A 21,212-nucleotide genomic window follows, 5' to 3' on the forward strand; every position below is an offset into this window, starting at 1 on the left:
TTATTTACACTTGTCTTTAATTAAATGGATTGCTCAGTCCAACATCACGTTGGCCTCTATTTTGAGGCATGCTGTGACACAGTATGGTGACCTTCCCTGCTGTGCTAGTTTGTGAATATCTACTATATCTGCCTGCTGTGTATTTTTTTTGGTATTAGGCTGAAGGCTCTCCTAGGGTTCTGCATTACTACCATAGTAAAACTATGCAAGCATTACTGTCTCTTTGCTTTGCACCCTGAGGGGCAAAACTCTATTCTATCTGCAGTACAAATGCCTGTTTTGATCATGGAGGAACAGGAACATACTCTGAGAGTTAAAGAATTCACAGACTATGGAAGCAAATATCATCACTGTCAAAAGGTTCATCACCCAACGTAGTGAAAAAGGCAGAATTCCAGCCCATCAGTTTAAATTAGTGGATTAAATTCTATCAGAACAACATTTTTCAAGAATGCAGGCCTGAAATTGCACCCTTCAAATGCTTCATGTATTTAGAGTCTGATGGACGCTAAAACATGGTTTCAAAAAGCTAGAATGGGAATTTAAATATAGATAATTGTTAAAGTACAGTGCAGTTATATTATCACAACTTAATACTTAAAACCACTCAAGATGGCATTGCAAGCATTTGAAGGTAAATGCCTCATTAACAGATTGCTGCTTTTATCATATGAGTCACTAAGAACTTCTGTTATGATGGTAAAAGCACATTAAAAGCTATAAAAGAAAAATCAATCCTGTACAAGATGGTTCTTCAAGGTGCTGCCTTCTCTGTAGAACGGAGGGGGGGGGGGAATCTACAAAATGCAAATGCTCTACTTTCTCCAGAGTAAGACCATATATTCTTTATAATTTTTTTTCAGAACAGCAGCTGGCCTCTAAACATTTTCAGCAATTATTAAACAGGGATGTAGAAAATCACAAGTTATTTTCACAGGCATTCTTCCCCTCTAATTGGGGTTGCTAATAAATCTGGAAGGACTGAAAAAAAGAGGCAGGAACGCTTCATGGAAGCATTTTTCCTTCAGTGACTATGAGGTTTCATTATGTCACCTTTGCCCATTCATCAAGATGCTACAGAAATCTTTTTCATGCCAAATTATGCTCCGTGTGGACCAAGCAGGGGACCAGATCCTGAGGGATTTCAAAGATACAGTACTTAAAAACCCCAATCTAATGTTGAGGTATGACTGCACAATTCATGACCCTCACAAGCCTTCCTAAAACTTATTTCCAGAAAATCATCCTGTTTTAAGATATGGATGCAAAAACAGTACTTGGCTCCCTGAGCATCTGCTTGAGTACAAACTTCGACATTTTGCCCAGTATCCTGGGGCCAGAACACAGGCTTTGAACACAGGGGAGAAGCCTGCAGGCCAAGGGCACATGCAAATACCAGCTCTTGTGATAGACAGGGCAGAAGCACGATGTCCTCTCTCAGGCAGAGACCATTTTAGGAGCTTCAAACTGCTCTGCTCTCCTCCTGTGTTCAAACTAAGATTATTTCTTTACTGAGGGACCTGCTTCTGCTGCTTTCTCCCCTGTTGGATTTAATTCTTGATATTCAGGGTGTCTATTGAGACTGAACATCTTGCACAGTGCCAATTTATTTCCAGCTAATAGAGGCTCAAAAGTGGTAGCACAGTTTATTATGGAATTCATTAATATCTGATTTTAAGGATGTGGCATATTCTGTAAGTGGCTGAAAATTACAGTGTTGCATAACTGCTGTGATCTATTTAAAATTACACTTTTCTATTTCAGAAGTTCAAAAATTGACATGTAAGAGAGAGAGAAAAAGGAAGCAAAATCAAGATTTGAAGACTGCTGAAGATTTGAAGATGGTTCACCAAAAACCTGTAGGCTAACAAAGAAACTATCAGTCCTCTTGAAATGCCTCACAAATACACATTAATACCATAACAAATTATTGTTCTGACTTCTGCTTCATGCCACGAACATTTCTGCCAACTCTAGCAGGAAGACTCATGGATCAGAAGGCATACTCTGAACAATCACTGGCCTGAAGAAGAGGGCCTGTCTCTAATAAACTGTCAGAGACAGCCTCACAAGGCTATCCTGGAAACAGCAAGCTGAAACAATGAACAAAAACTTCTCTAAACTCGTAATACTTTTTACATTTCTATGAGTCCTATTTCCTGTGTTAAAAATGTGGCAGGCTACAGAATATTGCAAAAGACAATTATATAACCACTCTAAACCTCCTCTAAAATTTACTTGCTCAAATTTCAACACCTTATTTCTGAAATGCTCAGACATAAAACCATTACTTCACCTACTATGGATGCACTGTTACCTCTGAGGAAAGCACAGGGGTCATCTCAGATTTCCAGATCTCTCCCCAGTGATATGAAAGTATAAGTGACCAAACAGCATCTTGATTAATGAGCACTTTCTTACTACAGCTTGAACGAGCATAAGGATTAATTACTCATTCAAGAAAGAGCTTCCTTCAACCAAATTACCTACTTGCTATTCCATAGCACTCCCTTCCTGGGCAACCTTCCATCTACCCACACAGAGCAGGTGACAGTAACCTTCTAGGTTTCATAAAACTTATACTATTAAGTAGTGTGGATTAAAAAGATTAAAAAGAAAAAAAAATAGAAGAAGATATACCATAGATATCTTCTGATTAACACTTAACCAGTATTTCATCACAGTATAGAACAGCTGTAAAAAGCACATGTCCACCTTCATTATAAACAATTTAGTTTTAATAAATTACATTAGATGAAAATTTAATATGGGAGCTATTAGAACTGGTTCATTAACCCTAACATCTCATTTACAGAATAAGTAATTTCTTATGGGTCCAGTATACAGTTTACACTGAAGAAAGAATGAAGGCAGTATTTAAGGGTCAAATTCAACTCAAGTTTAAGTGTACTATGTATCTATGTTTTTTCATCTGTATCTTTCATGCAAAAGAGAAATATGACTAAAATGACAGAATGCTTGCTGAAAATAAAAGGCTGTCCTACTTCAACTATCACTAACAAAATAAACATTTTTTCTAATCATGTTAATAACTGAATCCCTGAAGTAAACTGATTATTTTCATATGAAAAAACCCTCAAATCTATGAAAACCAATATAATCTGTCACTTAAATGCTACACGTGTTACAATGTAGCTACATAACCTCAAAAATTTTATTATATTATTCTTTTATTCATGTTCTTACTGAATTATTAGTCACATTACCTATTAGTTCATCTTAAACCAAAAGGTGTCAGCCAATTACAGTGTTATTTCTCAGCTGCAGTTTCTTTATTTCAGTTGCATACATCTACTGTGCACCCTTTTATTTCTCTACACATTTGTAGCAGAGAACGTTGTAATACTGACTGAGCAACAGCAATTGTAAACCAGAGGGGACATCTGGATATCTCCAGTTTCTGTTTATTTCTTAATAGTCAAGGAGTAACTGGTCTGCAGCAAAGATGGAAAAGAGGTAAGTACAACAGGAAAACAAGGTCCACTGACTCCATAGCCCCTTTAAGAAAAAAATGCAATGCCAGACTCCAATGAAAATAATGAAACCAGAAATAAGGGCGTTCATGTACATTTTCATGCATCATGTGGCTCACAAAAGCAATTCTGCTCTCATGAGATCATTCCTCTCAGTACATATATGATAATTAAGAATAGCATAAGGTGCTTAAATGCAAATGGAATTTAAGCAAACCATTTGCAAGATAACTATTCTGGTTTACAATAGGGAGGGTAACAAAACTGTTCTTCTAATGCTCTGGCAAACATCAAATTGCTTTGACTGAGATTTCACAAAAAAGGTATTCACTTTCAGGTATACATTTGTCACTACTCCCATATTGCTAAAATGTCCCATCCAAACAATAGCTCAGAAAGAAATTAAAGTCATTTACATTGAATACCTTACTCATTCAAGTGGAAAGGCATACTTTTCTGAATGCTCCAAAGGCTGTAACACTTGGTATCTCAAGGAAGTCTTGGCACTTCAGCCTTGGGTAAAAGAATTTCTAGAATCAATTCTGCATTGAAATTGCCATGTTCAGTGAATGCCATTTTACTGACATGCCTGTAGGATCCTGTACAAAAGTTCAGACTCTGAAGATGGTAAAATTGTTACTGTGCACCTCTACGAATATAGATGTTATCTACAGCAAGATCACTCAGTGAATACACAATAGAAACCAAACAAGAACTTTTCTTCTTTGCTTTTGATTCAAACCACTCTTACAGAGAGGAGGCAGAATAAGACAGAATGTATGCCAAACTACAAAAGCCTTGCAGGTTATTGAAAGTACAACTTGAACATTATGTCTCCTTTTGCTGATACAGTTAATTTCTAGATTATAAGGACCCCCTGTAATGCACGTAACAGCTTAATATTTCTTCAAATTTTTGAAGCATCTCTCAAAGGCAACAAAACACAGCCCAACTGAGCCAGCATAATATTAACAGAGTAGGAAAAAACCCATGCATCACAAAGATCATAACTCACAATACTTCTGAAAAACTAAATAGTCAGAACTGAGGATGTGAGAATCGGTATGAAGTTCATAATAGCTATGTTACACCCTCAGAATATATGAAAATGTCTAAACACAGTATTATATATCATAAGCATCCTACCTCCTCGATTCTGATCAGCCCTGCCACTCACATTTATAAAAAACAAGTACATGAATGCATGTGTGGGCTGTGGTACAGACATGCTTGTCACATGGCTGATGATCTCAACCAAATGAAAACCCTTTCAATTTACCAAGCACACCAAACATGTTTCCCCTACATTTCTCCCCCTAGCTACAGATAACCAAATCAATGAATCTGATTGAACTAATACAGTTCACAATATGAATGGGTCTGCAAAAAACCTTGAAGCACTTCCAGTTGTTTGATAGAAATGATGAGGAATATGCAGAACAGAAGGTGGCACGTACACATTTTTTGCCCCCAAAAAGGGATGCCCTAACATATTGCCTCAATTCCAAACTTCTCTTTATATCAAATTTCACTTTCTTAAGTTCCCCATACATTTCTGTGTATCTTTAGATAGATGACAGGCAGACACAGATGACAGACAAATATACATTAGAATGGTGACACAAGAGCAGTTTCATACCGAGCAAGGCAGACTTCCCATTTTAAGCAGTATTTGAGTTCTTTGACTATAGAAACAGTATAACAACAAAATCCTCCTTGATTTTCTAATCATTTTTTCTCATATATACTGCTGAGAATAAGATTTCAAAAATTGGATGATTTAGTTAGGCAGGACTTTGTAAGCACTTCATATGAAAGGAAAATTAGTTTTGAAAATCCACTATTCTCTAATGAAAGCTAGAATACAGAGACTTAACTTTATTAGGGTCAATAAACTCTTAGGTGGTTGAAGTCCTCACTGTCTTTTAAAATTTCATTTCTTAAAAAAAAAGCACTGAAAACAGCAGGCTTCATTCACATTCCAATAAAATTAAAGAAAAAAAAAGGCATCTTAGATTCTTAGAGTAAGCTCTTCATTATAAATACTCTTCAGCCTGAAAAATTGCCATTATTGTCTGACTGCATTTTTAAGAGAGACTTCACTGAGAGGTCATGAAAGCTGCAAGATTGCACTCCCAGAGATTCAGATCCTAAAGAATTTTTACCACCTTTTTCCCCCTCTATGTAAAGCAGCATGGATGAACAGGAGAAGTCGCAGCCCTCCTTCCAGCTATGACTTCTTCAATAAACACTTTCTTATATTCCAAACCTCCATAAAGTAGGTACTTTACAGGCATAGGTTCATAAAAGTGGATCCACGTTGCCCTAAGACAGCCAATTGATGAAAGCCAGGAAATGCCCTGATCTGCTTCATTCATATGCTCATCCCCTGACTGACACACACTCGTCCTTTCCAAGGCACCCATAAGGAACACTGATACCAGAGTTTTCCGAACAGCCCTTTCATCTCAAAACCATTAACTCTTTTGACACTTCCACCTCCAAGCACCTGCAGGCAGTGGGCATGGGAGGTCTCTGCTGTGCAGGAATAATGCACCTCACTGCCTGGGGCCAGGGAAGAACTCATCACCTGCAACCAGGGAAGAACTCATCGCCTGCAAGTGGGAACAGAGATGTGACATGAACCATCACTCAGCCACAGAAATAAACACAGGTGCTTATTCAAGCCCACAGGGCGACACTGCAGAGTCATATGCTGCTCTCAAACAAGCACACATACACAGAAGTCACAGCCAGTGCAGAATTTATGAATTCCTGAGTATGCAAGAATATTCTTCTCTCTCCACAGCAGTAGCTAAAGTAGTTTGGTAACAACATGCCATAAAGAGATAATTTATTGCCCAAATGCAAATCTTCAGCCCATCTGTCTGTGGGGCCTCTCCATAAATTCACATGAAGCCATCAAGGCTTAGGCTTACAGCACAACATAACCATGTTGAACAGCGGTTCAGACGCTCTTCAGATTCTCCGGTATTCTGGATACTGTCCAAGTAGTAATTAATAGAGTCAACACATTCCCAGTATTTGGTGTTGATTTGAAACTGCACAAAACTGTCTCCTCTGAGAGGAGTGAAATGCAGAACATATGAAATCACATTAGATGCTTTCAGATGTGGAACTTACACAATATTTGCTGAGGATAATAAAATCTCATCAGCCCTTATTCATGCCAGATAATAACAAACTATTTTCTGTCAGAGCCAGGGACGTTTTTAAAAAACATGCCATCTCCTCCAGTTATGAAAAGAAACAGCCACTTCACAAAAGCTTTATTTTATGGTAATATCAAAATAATGCAAATAACATGCTGGAAGAACCACAAGGCAATACAAGCTTCATATAATCCAGTTACCTACCACCAAATTACTGAAGAGGGAAGAAAGCAGCAGCTTGTGGCTTGTGTGGTGCTTGCAAAACAGCTGTACTTACAGTCAACTGAGGGGCAAAACCCTGTGTTTATTTCTGGAATATCTAGACAGGAATGGTGTCAGCACCAATCTTCAACGGCCTCACCTCCAGTCTTCAAGAGCACAGCTGAAAAGGCTCTGTTACACCCCTACAAGATCCTGCCTGCTGAGCTTGCAAGAAGGGCAGTTCATACCTAGCAAATGGCCTTGCTTGCTCACTCCCACCATGCATGAAGCCACAGCTTCACCAGAGCACTCAGATAAAGCTCTGACTGTTGAAGAAGGCTTCAGTGTCCTCTCCAGAAGCATTTCCAACAGTGCTTCCAGTGCTACCCATCTGTGAGATGAAAGCCACACAACAGAGCAAGGCATTTACAGATATTAATGTGTTAGTGTTATTCCATTATCAAGTCAACCAGGAGAAGGCAATGCTGCAAGGGAAGATCTGTAGCAGTTGGTGCACCACACCAGTGACATAGATGTGAAGGGAAAAGGGAGGACTGTAAAAGAGAGAGGAATGCCTAAAGAGCATTCAAATATGATTGATTGTTTTCTGTTTAAGAGGGTACTCATTTTCAGCTCAAAACTGAACACCAGATTGCTGCATACCAAGCTTTCTCTTATTTAAAACCAAAGACAGCCCTTGTAGCGGGGCAGGTATTATCAGACCCTGAGGCTAAGCCTTTGCAACCTAAGTGTTTTTTTGAGCTACTGTAATTCTCTTGACTTCTGAAAATCAAACTGTTAGTGCATGCTTTACTCAAACCTTTAAAAACATTAATGCCCAAGTGCTGTTTCACAGATATCCAAGTATCTCAGGGACAGCTCAGAAAAAGGATCTAAAATAAGTTGCCCATAATCTTAAATTTCACATAGAAGACTTTTAGGGCTGAGCGAAATAGCAAATACCAATGTGTATTGATCTTGAAGAATCAGGTAGTGACAGAATCAGAATAAGCTGAGTTGGAAAGGACTCATGAGGATCACTGAGTCCAACTCCCAGCCCTGCACAGCACCATTCCCAAGTCCTTCCACCCTTCTACAGGAGAAGCTAACAACATTAGAAAATGCTCTTTGCAACTGGATATAAATAAATCACCTAGCTACTGGATCTATAAATAAAACAAATGTTTAGATTTCGCCCACTAATTAAATACAGGAAGTACACAATTTTCAAATGGGGCTTTCCTGTTCCAATACCAGATACCAAAACTTCATTACCCAGCTGTAATTACTTCCTCTTCATTATGTAGCTCATAGGTATAGAGGGACAGGAAGGCTAAGTTTAACACACGTGGCACTTGGCAGGAAAAGTGATGGTGATTAGGCATGGATACATCACTGCAGCTCATAGTGAGTTTTGGTTAGCTTGATAAAGTTTTGCCTTACAGAGCTTTAACCAGTTCATGGAGAAGCACAGAACTTATGCCAGAGCAGGTTTAACCTGCCAGGAATTTTGCAATGCATTTAAACCATCAGAAGGAATTTGTATTTCACAGAAACACTGTAGTCAAACAGGGAGATTTGAAGGGAAAATAAAGTGGAACCAAGATGGGAGGAGAAGCAAAGGGAATGAATCACCATTTCCCTCCACCAGGCAGTGGAGGCAAACCAAATCCTAAATAATCAGGCTGGGCAGAAAATGACTCTTGAAGCAGGCAGAGCTTCAGAGCTTCCAGAACAAGGAGAGAGGCAATCTTCCAGATACATTTGGGCTATTTGGGATGTAGCTGTATGATATCAGGTGACTTCCAAAGCAAAGAGGTCACTTCTGTAGCAAAGCGGTGGCACTAAGAAATCAGGAAAAGTGACATTCCAAGATACCTTGCTTTCTTGCAAGAAACCAGTTAGGTTGATTTCTCCTCATGTACCTTTATAGCCTTAGATAACCTCACAATAAGAACCCTGTCCTCCCTTCCCAACACAGAAAACAATAAACAGCACTCACTGCTGCCACAAAACCAAACAAAATTTAATATATATATATATAAATTACACCACATAGTCATGGTACAAACCAGCTCCTGTCTTGAGAAAGGGAACAAGAAAAAACACAACAGTTCTGTTACTTACATTCTTGTATTGCTGGTCTTGTTGATAATTACAGATTTTCCAGTCTGATCCACATTGTGATCCATTCCAAAATAAGCTGCCACTCTGTGCACTAGCATCCTCTGATAGGACGACATCTGAGGGAACTTTTTATAGTGATTACTATAAACAAAAGAAATGAATAGCATTGATAATTAAATTTCCCTCTTATGCCATAAATAAATGAAAACAGCAATACATTTGACTATTCAGTGGACAGAAATCTCACTGAAAACTTCTCTGTTATGCATCTACATATAAATGTTTGCTACAGAAAGGCTCAAAGGAAAAAAAGGAATTAATTTTAGAATTTCTAATAAGTACATTTCCATGTGCAACCCTGGGACAAACAAAGCTCACGCTTCACGGTACCTAGTCAGAGTTCTGAGTGCTGGGAGGAACTCATCCCCCAATCCCCCACACACACTCACGCTCCCTGCACAACCAATCCTACAGATTTGCTGAGACACTGGCAACAGCTTTCTGCCTTTCTCCCAAAGGTCAGATGCAGGGCAATTCTGGACAGATCTAGTTTGGTAAACACTCCTTTTACCCTCTATTACTGACAAAATGGTTATTTCCTGTCAGCATAATTTTTTTCTTCTGCTGCTAATCTGACTCTCTAATCTTAAAGCTGCAGGAATATTTTATTATAAAGACCACATAGGAGCAAGAATCCCTCCACCTAAGCTCAGTTTTATTTTCCAATGCATTAGAATAACACAGCACAAAGGAAAAGCCATGAGATAACATATTTGATTATCCTCCACACTCAATGCTTTAATTACATTTTTGGATCTAAATGAGCAGAGCCAGTGCAATTACAACACAATGAAAAGGAAAAGGTTTTCATTCACATCTACTTTATTTTAAGCAGTTCCACCACGTGGCAGGAAACAGAAGCCTGCTCTTGCAGCGTGCCAGTAACAGCCCTCAGGAGCACTGTGGTCCATATGAGCATGTCCCTCGCACAACCCACGCTGCAGCACATGCACGTGACTTAATAAACCAAGTGTGGAACTCAACTTACTTGTTGTCACTAATAAAATCAATAATTTCCTGTTCCATTTTCAAGAGGATCATTCTGTCCCTGTCAAAAAGAAATGCAAGGATTTGCACCATCAAACTATGGGTAGACATTTCAGAGGAAAATATTCATATAACAGTGTTAGCAAGGCTATTTTGCAAGTGTTGTCAGTCATCTTGATTAAAAATCAAACATGCTTTTTTTTTTTACCCTGGATCATCTGCAAACGACTAAAGCCTGCTTTTCTGCACCTTCACTGACATACAGATTTCACTCTTCTATGAGCTCAGCTATGGCTTGAGAGCACTTTCAGCCACAACAGGCTGCAATCAATGCGTGGACAGAAAGACTCTCACTGCTATGGATAGCTTTGGTCTTTTTTCAACCTTTTTTGATGGAAAATGAGATTTCCACCTAAGCCAGATCTTTCACAAGAAGAGCTGCTAACAACAGAAATTTTAAACATTTTTCCTGAGACATACTAGAATTCCAGAAGGCACTGATTTGCTGCAAAAAAGCTGGACACATCCAATCTAGTTAGAGAGCACAATGAAGAATACCACCTTTTAGCTATGGTTCCCAGGAGGCAATGCCACAGTATTTCTCAGGCAAAATGCTGTGGTTTTCACTGGAAGGTCTCACATGTTCCTTTTCCCTCCCCTCCCTTGTCAAAAATGTTCAAAAGTTTCCCCAGCATATTTCCACACATTTCTATGCTGGAGAGAGTTCCATCATTCCTTAGTTCTTTTGAACTTTCTCATTTTGCACAGATAAAGCAATTGAAGGGCCTTCCATCATCTGTACAAAGGGTTATGCAAGCTGTTAGGTACCCAGTTATTCCCAGTTCTCCTGGGAATAATTGCAGAATTACATGGCACCTATTTAACACATCCAGCTGAAATGAACATTGAAAATCACAATGTATAACAATGTTACAAATCTTTCCTTGGATGTTTAGAGGCAAATTTAACAATGAGATGGGCTTGTAGCTCCAAATGAAAACTATGGGAATACTGAAAGCAGAATTTGGCACCGAGCACAGGATTTTAATTGTGTGCAGCATTGCTAGAAGAAAGCTACTTTACATTCATATACAAATCTCCAACTGCAATAGTTATAATGTATTATTGCAATCACCACGTAGAGCTGTATAGAAGAAGGCAAGGACAAAGACCAGATGTTACTGAAAGTGCAATTAAGCAATAGGTGACTGGATGGGGGAGTAGAAGTTGATGACTTTTTAAACCATTTTTCTCAGTTAACAGCCTACCTCCTTTCCATTTTCCCTCATAACCATCTCCAGAACAAATAAAACACAGTGTACAGCTACGAGAAGTCAAAGACTGCCAGATACAATTTCAGGAATGTCAGCTCTAATGCATTAAATACCTACCTGGGGTTATTCTTTAATGTGTTAATGAGAAACTCATGCAAATCTATGCCTGTTGAGTCTGTATACTCTTGACTGCAATCTGCAAAACAAAAACAAACAGCCTCCACTCATTTATTTCATTTCAACAGTTACGATTAATTATGCTATAAATCAAAATCCATTTTCCAGCAACAATCTGAAAGAATATGCTCTGAAAGAAAAGTCATTTGTAGTTCAGCCAAGAAAGATATACATTCTGAAACATCAGGTGGATATTCATTGTTTCTCTGTACAACTCCAAAGAGAACACAGCATCGAAACTAAATATTGAGAGGAATTGCTGGTCATTTAATAACACAGAAAACCTTCAATGCCATTCAAGACCCTGCCAAGTTCTTCCTTTAAGCAACTAAAAAAGCATTTTAAAATGAGGAAAGAAAAGTTTTATTCATCAATGTCTCTTTGCGTCACTTAATAAATGCTGTACACTCAGCAAATGAGGAGTCATGCCAGTGGGAACTCTATTTGCATTAAAAGCCTGAAATCCAATGACACCTGGGAGTAGGCAGGTAATAGGGATGCGTGACAGTAGCCAGAATTAATTCTTCAGCATTATCTCCTGACTCAAATGTACACACACATCCTCAAGTTGGCGTGAACTGTGAGAACTCCATTGAAGCCAAATGACAATTCACACCAGCTGCAGATCCACACCCAGGTAGGCAATGATTATTTTGGGGAGATTACAATGCAATTTGATACCATGGATTAATAAAAGGATTTTAAAAAGCAATGCCAAATTTAGCTGAAGCATCTTTCCTGAAGAAGTCTTGGTAGGTGATAATAGAAGATGGCAATGCAGGTTAAATGTCATGGATGAATTTCCTTACACCATTTTAAAGAAATCCTCCATGAAAGAGAAACAATAATGAAGAGGATTACCCTCTACTGCCTACACTACACAAGTTACATGCCAATATATTATCATTATTCTAGATAAAAGAGTATTAATGTCTTATGTACTATATACACTTATGCAATCACAGATATATTTATGTACTTATGTGTTCATATCAACACAGTTAAGCATTCAAAAGATCAATTTTACATTAGAAAATAAATAAAATCTAACCTGATATTAGTATGAAAAACATTCTTACACATATACGATTTAGGTTCTGAATTTTCTCAGTGTGTGGAAACACTTTTACTGTGTACATATACACAAATAAAGAAATACATCCTTGCAAAAATGTACAATCTTTTCTGCAATGGTAACTAGAATAATTCAAATATTTTTAAGTTCACCTTTTGATAACATTCTGATCTTGCTTTTTTCACTGTTTTTATCTTTATTTTTATCCTTCTCTTTTTCTTTCTCGGAGTCATCTTTACTAGATTTATCTTCTTCTTGCAAGTTAGGAAAACTTGAAAGCTGCAGTTGGATTGATTCCTGTTGGGTAAAAAAGATAGATAAATTATGGGCAAGATTCAGTATGCTTCCCATGGCTTCCAACCTGCAGATATCAGCATTAAACTATGTGTAGCTAGAAAAGTTGAAGCCAGATACATTTCTTTCCTATTTGAAACATGGCACTTTTTAGTCAGGTGAATGATGATATCTTAGAGGCCAAATTCGAGTGGTACGTAGGCACTACTTCTCTAATATTTTGAATATTATAAAACTTAGGCTACTTCTGTTAAGGGGGACTATATTACTCTACACTTCAGTAGCTCTCCCTAACGACTTTTCAGAATAATTAAATACATTTCATATAGCCTTTCTTAATTATATCATTTAATACTACATATGTTCTCTGATGATCAATAGATAGATATTAAAACTTTTCTTCATTTCACTAGAAAGTTTGCAGGTTGATATGAATTGTTTTGCACACATAAGTGCAATATCAGGTAGATGGAGTTTTTTGGCTTTAATAGTAAAAGAGTACCACCAAATTCCATACTCTTTTACATACAAGAGGGCTTGCTAACTTATCAGGTAATTCATATTTAAATACATATGCAGATGTGTCTTTTGCAAAAGGGGGGAATGTGCCCTGTGATTTTTCAAGGACATTTTAGTAAGTGGACTTCTCTAAAGCATCACAAGTTCAGTATTTCAGAGACTATGAGTCCCTTTGAAACATGCTTCAGCTTTAAAAAGTTATTTTTTAAGCTGTTTGAGAATTCAAGCTGGTTTGCATTTTCTAATTTCTTTAAAGAACTTGCTTTCCCTGCTCACATTACTTTATACTGGTTTTGCTTTAACAAAACCCAAATTGTTTTCTTTTTAAGTTACCATGGCATAATTTATGTATTTCAAGAAATCCTATTCTGGTTGGACAAAATTGAAGGAAGCATACTTCTTTGTTTTATTCTTTTAAAGAAGAAAAAAACACCCCAGAAAACTATACGCTTAAGTAGCGTAAAAAAGCAAATTTGAAGAAAGCTGTCATAAAATTCCCTGGTAAAGCAGTTTTCTTTAATAGAAGAGAATCACGCATGCTTGATAATTTTTTTGACATCATGTCAATGAAAATCTAATTCACCAATACTTGAGATTTTCAGATTTGCTTGAATGCTAGTGAATTCCTTTCCTTCACTATTTTTCTAAGAATACTAGCATACCAAAAGATCAATAGAAAACTTTAAAGTAAGGGGCGTGCTTCTTAGGAACCATTATGAATTCAAAAGATGTTTCCAGTAATTATTACAAATTTTAGATTTCTGAATTCATTAAAGAACTACAAATCAGCCATCACAAGACATGTAAGACAAGATCCTAACAAAACAAGGCATGAGCATAAACATGCCACAGTAAGACAAATTGGTAACTTCTCAGCTTAATCATTATTGACTTTTTGTGAAATTTCAATGTGGCACAAAAGACTTGAGATGAAAAGCATTGTAAAAGAGCAACAAAGACCTGGACCCAAAATTTAACCTCACCTACCACCCTTCATCCCTACTTCTGTTAGTTATGGGTGACAGTCTTACACAAAATCTGAGCCTACAGAGGCAAAGAGTGGGAATTCCTGGTCATTTGAGATAAGGATATATTGAGAAATGTTTTCTGAATTGCTCAGTTGTGCTCAGAGAACTAATGCTGTGTCTGCTTTCTTTCACTTCAAATGGCAGTCTGAGTTCTCCTTCAAACAAACTTTGGATCAGCTATTTCCAAATAACCCCAAAGGATAACTTGATTCCCTGCCCTGCCCAGAGCAGAGTGACTGTGGTGCTAGCTTTTCAACAGGAGAAAAATGTAACTGGCCACGTCGTTCCCAGGATATTAATCTTAAACTTCACAGTGGTTCTTAAAAATGCACTGATGAAAATGACAGACTTTACAGAAAAGCACATATATGAACATACAGTAAATACTCTTTTACATGTAACGTAATACTGATGTATCTGCACTAGAAAAAACACACAAAAGGGCTGTAGAGTCGTGAAAGCAAGCTACTGTGTATTTTCTTAGATTTTTATTGATTTTTCTCAATAATAAAATACAATGTTAATAAATACATTGATACAAGTATAGTGAACAACAAAATAGATTTTCAAATTGCAATAATAATACACTTCTTGGTCTATAGTATAACATTAAAGGCAACATTTCTTTTAAGTAAGGACATAGTGAACCATTGGATAAGCACTCAAGATCAAGTAATACAGGTAAACAAGTTTTTTCCTTATACAGGAAAATGAAGGCAAGTATTCAAATATAAGTACAAACATCAAGTCTGCAGTACAATCCATACTCAGTAGTTCCGGCAAGGTACCGTACATTCTCTGATAATTAATTCCCTGTGGTTTATAACCATTAAGATAAAATAAATATTAATTTTAAAAAAATCCAAACCAAAAATAAGCTACTTCTCCTCTTAAAGTAAAAGCAAAACAATTTGGTTGGCACAAAACTTCCTGTATCCTTCAGCCAGCCCACGGAGGAGCCTGCAGGTCCAGCTTTCCATGGCAAAGTTGAGCCACATTCATTAGTAAAAGGTCAGCAAGAGCAAAAGGGTAATTCCTATCAAACTAATGACACCAAGCCAACTGCTTCCTTAGAAAACATGATGGGGTCAAGGGAGACATTTCATCTCTCATAAATATTTTAGGATGGTCAAAGAAATCTTTGCTGAGGCTGGTGAGTCAGGTAAGACCAAAGGCTGTGTGAAACAGGAACCCCTCCTCTGCCTGGTGTAAGGATAGGGATTTTGCCTCAACACCTGCCAGTCTCTCTGTAGTTTAGTACAGGTCCTGTGCAGTACATTGTAAACTACCAGCAATGCTTAATACAATCTCTTTATAGTGTTCTCCTTCTCGTTCTCCATTAAACAATAGAAAATACAAACAAAATTGGAACAAAAGCCACGCATTTTGAGTAATGCAAGTCAAGCAAAAAGCATCTACCTACAACAGAACAACTGATAAAATAACCTGCCCATCTACTGCATAAGCATCATTGTAGAGCAGAAGAACATGCAAATGTCCTGCTGCTAAACAACTTGGTTTTTGGTCTTTCAATAAAATTAAAAAAATAGAAAAACCTCTCCTTACTCATGAGCTAAGAGGAGAGACAGATTTGTTTCATTTCAAGTCAATAGAGGAAACAGTGAGAAAGTACACTTAAATGTCATTTTTATTTTTGTGCTAAGCTCACAAGAAGCCACTTACTCAAGCTCTCTTGATGGCTGATTTCAGTTGCACATAAACATCTCATAAATTATAGGCAGTGTTCATCATATTTTGGGTTTTAGTTAGCTGGGTTTTTTTAAGCCTTGCTCTTACTAGGCAAGCAAAGAGGAATAATTGAGGCTTAACTTTTGCTTTTTGGAGTACTTTTTGGAGTTGGTATGCAAAGATTGCCACCAGTGTTATTGTCTGAGGTGAGGAGTGCAGAGGACAGAACTCTACCAGCTGCTGGGAATACAACATCACCAGTACAGATAAACTCAAATACACGCTTTTTGATATAGTTTAATTTACACCAAGAGTTTAAAAAACGAATGCCACTCAGTAGGAGGCATCCTTGGCTCTACCAAGGCATTTCAGAGAACCAAGGATCTTTGAATTTTATGTGAAGGGGGACAATAATATGAACTGAAGTCTTAGAGGAACCACAAATCAGAGCATATTCGTAACTGTATTTGGTGCAGCCTCGAAAGAGATAGCCTTAGAGAAAAGAACATATTAATATTCTTTTTGACTGTTACTATTTATTTAAATTTTAAAATCTGAATTCTTTTGAATTCTTTTCCATTTGCTGAAATTTTCAGGGGGTCTGGAAAAAAAAGCAAACAACACCCTGTGATATAGTATAAAACTAGTAGTTCAAATTAAAGTTCACGCTAAACCAGTAAGAACCATAAAAACAGGTTCATTGTCGGATGTAATTTTTTCCCCCAAGAAAGACATTGTTAAATGCCCGATTAAGTAACACAATCATGCAACTGGAGATGGAGGTCAACCATGCAGCTAACAGCAATGATTGCAAGTGTACCTGGTTGTCATGAAGATTTTCTGCTCCCGGGCGAGGGGTTGACTCTTCACACACAGCAAGACTCCGCACGAGTTTTCCCTTAGCTCCTGACTGAATAAGAGAGAAAGAGAGAACAAAACAGAAAACACTACTACTGACCCCAAGTTACATCAGCCGCCCACATCAGCTGTTCCCAAATATCCCAGATAACTATTACCCACCCAGTCTAAAAAAATGCATATGCCTGGATATAACATGGATGAAAAAGGATTCTAAGCAGCAGGACATTTGCCACACAGGGAAGGTGGTGGGTTTCTATTTGCTTTTATCATTTCAGCTACAGTTCACTCACTACCACCAAAAATTGTAACAGCAAAGAACATATTCCAATACTGAAAGTAATTTAACATAAACTCAAGGGTTCCTTCTGTCATTTGGTTTGGGTTTTTTTTTTGTTTGTTCTCGGAGTCCCTCCCCTTCTTCTAGTAGGATATATCCAAGAAAAATGGACAGTAAAATATGTGTGTATTACAGATCTGCACTTGAAAAATTAAAAGAAGTTTTTTAGGGTTTTATTTGTTTCTAGAAGCTCCTTTTCACACCTGCCCCCCCCCCCCCCCCCCATTCCCTCATTAGGGAGCTAGTCAATCTCTGTTTCTTTATGTCAAGATTATTCTATTAAAATAAAATTCCAACAGAAACATTAATTACTAAAGCAAAAGGAGTGAACGTTTCCCTTTTCCAGTGGTGCATAGAAGCACACATGCTGTCTAACACAAGGACACAGCAAGCCCAGCAGCATAAAATTATGATGGATAAAGGCAAGTCTGACACGTTATATCTGGAGGCAGTTCTTGGCCTTTGTGTAAAAGGATGCAGGGTAGGGGGCAAGAAAAAACCTGCAACACTAACAAAAAACTCAACCAGACAAGTGACGAAAGAAAGCAATTTTGATTGTAGAAAGACATTTAACTGAAATTCTTCATTCTTCTGTGGCATGCAACTCCAAACAGAGATGGACCCTTACCTTGGATCTCTTTTTCTGATTTGCTCCTCGTTTCTGGGTATAGCAAAAAAAGAGAAGGAGTTATCACTTCAGTGGAGAGTGGGCATGATGAAAGCATTACCAATAAACAGACTAAATCACTTCTATCTGATGTTTTAAAACAGTTGCTGACTGCAAAAGCAACTTCCCCAAACCCAGTTTGGAAAGCAGGGAAAACCAAGAATCATCTCTGTTCATTTTCATTTATTTTACAAACAGGTATAAACAAGAAAAAACACTACACAGTGTTCTGTAATTTTGCATATAATAAAAATGTAAGAAAAGGTATACTTAAGTAAATGCTCCCCCTCTCCAAATTCCTCTTAAATTGTGGTCTCCCCCTTTATTTTTTTATTCGATTGAGCAAAAAGGATTAAAAACCCCTCATCCGATAAAGTCTTCTTATCAAATTACCTTCTTAGGCTTTGCATAACAACTTTTTGTTGGCAGTAACACCTACAAACCAAACCACACATTAAGTAATTATTCATTAGTATTACCTGTAAATTCATGAGATCAAGGTAGTTTTCTAAATCCCCAAAGAGGGAAAACAGTCAAATGTCTCATCAAGCTTTAAAACAGATGTCTAGAAATTAACTTCTCAGAAAAAGCAATAACATGGACAGCAGCCTAAAGAGCTTGAAAGGTATAACAAATAACAGCATTTATTTTATAGTGAAATAAAAGAAGCCAAAATAAATAAATGAAAAATTTAAAAAGGAAGAAATAGAAACAGTCTCAAAATCATAAGAAAAATAGGGGAAGTGTAGGCAATGAAAGAATTCACAGAAATGGAAAAGCAATGGTAACACATTGATATTTTACACGCCCATTCACTATTCCTGTCTTACCTGCAGCTCTGTCTTGGAATCACTGAGCTTCTCCTCCTCTATTTCTGAGCTTTCAGATTTATTAAGAACACAGTTGTCCGGGTTGGCTTCAGAGATGGCAGTTTCCTGCTCTTTTGCAGCTTCTTCTGCTGTCTCTTGGTTCAATTTACCTTGCTCAGACATTCTTCCAGACAGAAATTAAAATAACAAGATTTGGTGACCTGAAAGGTCAAGATACCACAACACAAACACATACACACAAAAAAATTGGGGGTGAAATTTATTTTTTTCTTTTAATTCCTAATTTCAGTTCCTTTGATGAACAAACCAAAATGTGCAGCTCAGAAATGGAAAACTATGTATGTCCCAGCTGAAGAGATGCACTGAATCAACAACACTGGTTAACAGAATTGTGTCAGGTTAAGCAAGCACATGTGAACAGTCTTTGTGGAGAGGAAATTTAAGGTAATGTTCTGTGACTCCCCAGCCCAGCCCCAGGACTACCAAGGTTGAGGCAGGGACAGCAAAGGATTCTCTACCACAAAGCTCAATGGTACCAGGAAAAAGGATCCATTCTAGGTCTCTGGCATCTCGATGCTCCCCTCCTATTTTTTTTTTTAATTTTCTTTTAATAAAAATAATAGCCAAGCAAACAGAAATAAAAACCAAGCATGAGCAACAACACTTTTTAGTATTCAGCCAGGGGTTTTCTGCATAGCAGAAGTCATGGAGCTCACTACCACTATAAATATATATTTCTCTTTTTTTTTTTTTAAGAGGTAAGAATTCAAGATAAGTATGAACTCTAAATTTGGCAATGAAGCTCTCAGGATCAACACTTTCAGGGATCAAACCAACAGCTCCATTATTAAAACCTTAAGCCTCTTCCCAAAACTTATGTCACTCTCCAGTACTAGGAAAATTGTACAGAAAGCCCTTGGCAGGTACTTCTAATGAAGAAACCTCAACTGAACTGCATTTACTCTCAGCTTACAATGGGGTTGTTGTACAGAAGCTTTAAAGGCTTTTCAGAGTTAAAGCCTATTATTTTCTCTCTCTTTCTCTGCCCCCAGCTCTCTCCTGAACGCTCCCCCACTGATCAATTGTCAAAGAAGACTCATGAATAATTTAACTTTTCTTTCCCCATCCATTTCTCTTAGGAAGAATCTTTAAGAAAAACAACTGCATTTGAAATGTGAAGTTATTTCAGGAAGGGTCTTTTGCAACATATTGCCACTTCTCAACAGTGAGACGGCAGCTATGAAGCAAAATTTTCTTTTTAAAGTTTGAAATTAAACATTCAACAGAACCAGTATAACTTACCTTTATTATTTTTAAGCCATGTTTTAAGTGAAAAAATCTAAAGCATACTGAGTTATAAGCACTTACTTCTCTCCCTTTTTGCTTTTGTTTTCACATTGTAAGCAAACAATTTTCTGTATAATCTCCCAGTTTGAGAACTGTGAACTTCACAAGAAATCAAGCTATAAGGTTCATAAACAAATTGAATGGAATATGAAACTAACCTGAAGCTTGACTTGCCTTACTGTGAGCTAATTTGTGATTTTCTTTTCTCCCACCACTCTCCGCAAGAAGGCCAATAACTTTGGCTATTCTGCAGTTACAACTGAAACTTGAACTGCTTTGATGAAAATTCAAAACATGAGTGGTGAGACCTTTAACTGGTCTGTTAAATAACTCTTAATTTGATAAGGATTCTCATCAAGAAATGCACATGCATGCACAAGCTCCTCATGGGCAGATTAACCTGCAGCTTATCCACATGCTTTACACGGTGCTCACAAAAACAATTACACTGGGATCAGCTGCACCAAAGAAGCCGTTTACCTGAAAAACTGCTATAATTCCAACTGCCTTTCTAGAGTCTTCTGTTGGTCTTTGCTGGTTAAGTCCACACAAATGATCAACGGCAACGTGAGTCCCATGTCCCCATTAGCAGTTCAGAGTGCCAATCTCCATGCTGGTCCTTCGGAGAGCTTGATGCACCATAGTCAACCTGGAAAAGACGAGAAATAAATAACACCGGCAGTGACCACGGCACAAGGGAGGGGTGCAGTGGACAGGACCAGATTTCTAAAACTAATGACCAGTTTCCAGCAAGCCACTTTCACAGCTTGATCCAGCTCCACCTGTCTCAAAACTGCCTGCTTCTTCTCTAATGAAGGCTAGAGCCGGCTGTTCAAGTCATAACAGCTCCTACGCAAGAAGCTAAAATTAACAATTGCATTATGCACTGAAGATTACTCATTTCAATTCTAACCTTTTTTAGCGAATTCCAGCACTTTTCATTAAAAAAAAAAGCATATATACATATTTATATATAAGCTCATCTGTTTGCTTCAACAGAAATCAATGAGGGAATGAGGAGAAAAGATTTGCCTGCTTTTTAACTATGGCTTCTGCTTCAATTAAAACTTCA

The 21,212-nt window shown here is 37.5% G+C and overlaps 1 protein-coding gene across 17 annotated transcripts in view; it reads right to left on the reverse strand.

The window, feature by feature from the left end:
- The window catches only part of ARPP21 (cAMP regulated phosphoprotein 21), a 142,460-nt gene that overhangs the window by 83,982 nt on the left and 37,266 nt on the right, over positions 1-21,212 (reverse strand). For 10 of the 17 annotated variants that reach the window (XM_066556767.1, XM_066556721.1, XM_066556792.1 and 7 more), the window contains exons 2-10: positions 20,621-20,789; positions 18,794-18,993; positions 18,357-18,398; positions 17,925-17,957; positions 16,919-17,008; positions 12,721-12,865; positions 11,434-11,512; positions 10,044-10,103; positions 8,996-9,136 (exon numbers count right to left, since the gene is read on the reverse strand). In XM_066556767.1, coding sequence (XP_066412864.1) covers positions 8,996-9,136; positions 10,044-10,103; positions 11,434-11,512; positions 12,721-12,865; positions 16,919-17,008; positions 17,925-17,957; positions 18,357-18,398; positions 18,794-18,955 — 752 coding nt within the window. In that variant the 5' untranslated portion in view covers positions 18,956-18,993; positions 20,621-20,789. Of the gene's footprint in view, positions 1-8,995; positions 9,137-10,043; positions 10,104-11,433; positions 11,513-12,720; positions 12,866-16,918; positions 17,009-17,924; positions 17,958-18,356; positions 18,399-18,793; positions 18,994-20,620; positions 20,790-20,880; positions 20,980-21,212 lie in introns of those variants that run through there. The other 7 variants (XM_066556801.1, XM_066556825.1, XM_066556809.1 and 4 more) reach the window with 3 other exon arrangements.

The sequence above is a fragment of the Molothrus aeneus genome, chromosome 1 (assembly GCF_037042795.1).
Source record: "Molothrus aeneus isolate 106 chromosome 1, BPBGC_Maene_1.0, whole genome shotgun sequence".
Lineage (NCBI taxonomy): Eukaryota > Metazoa > Chordata > Aves > Passeriformes > Icteridae > Molothrus > Molothrus aeneus.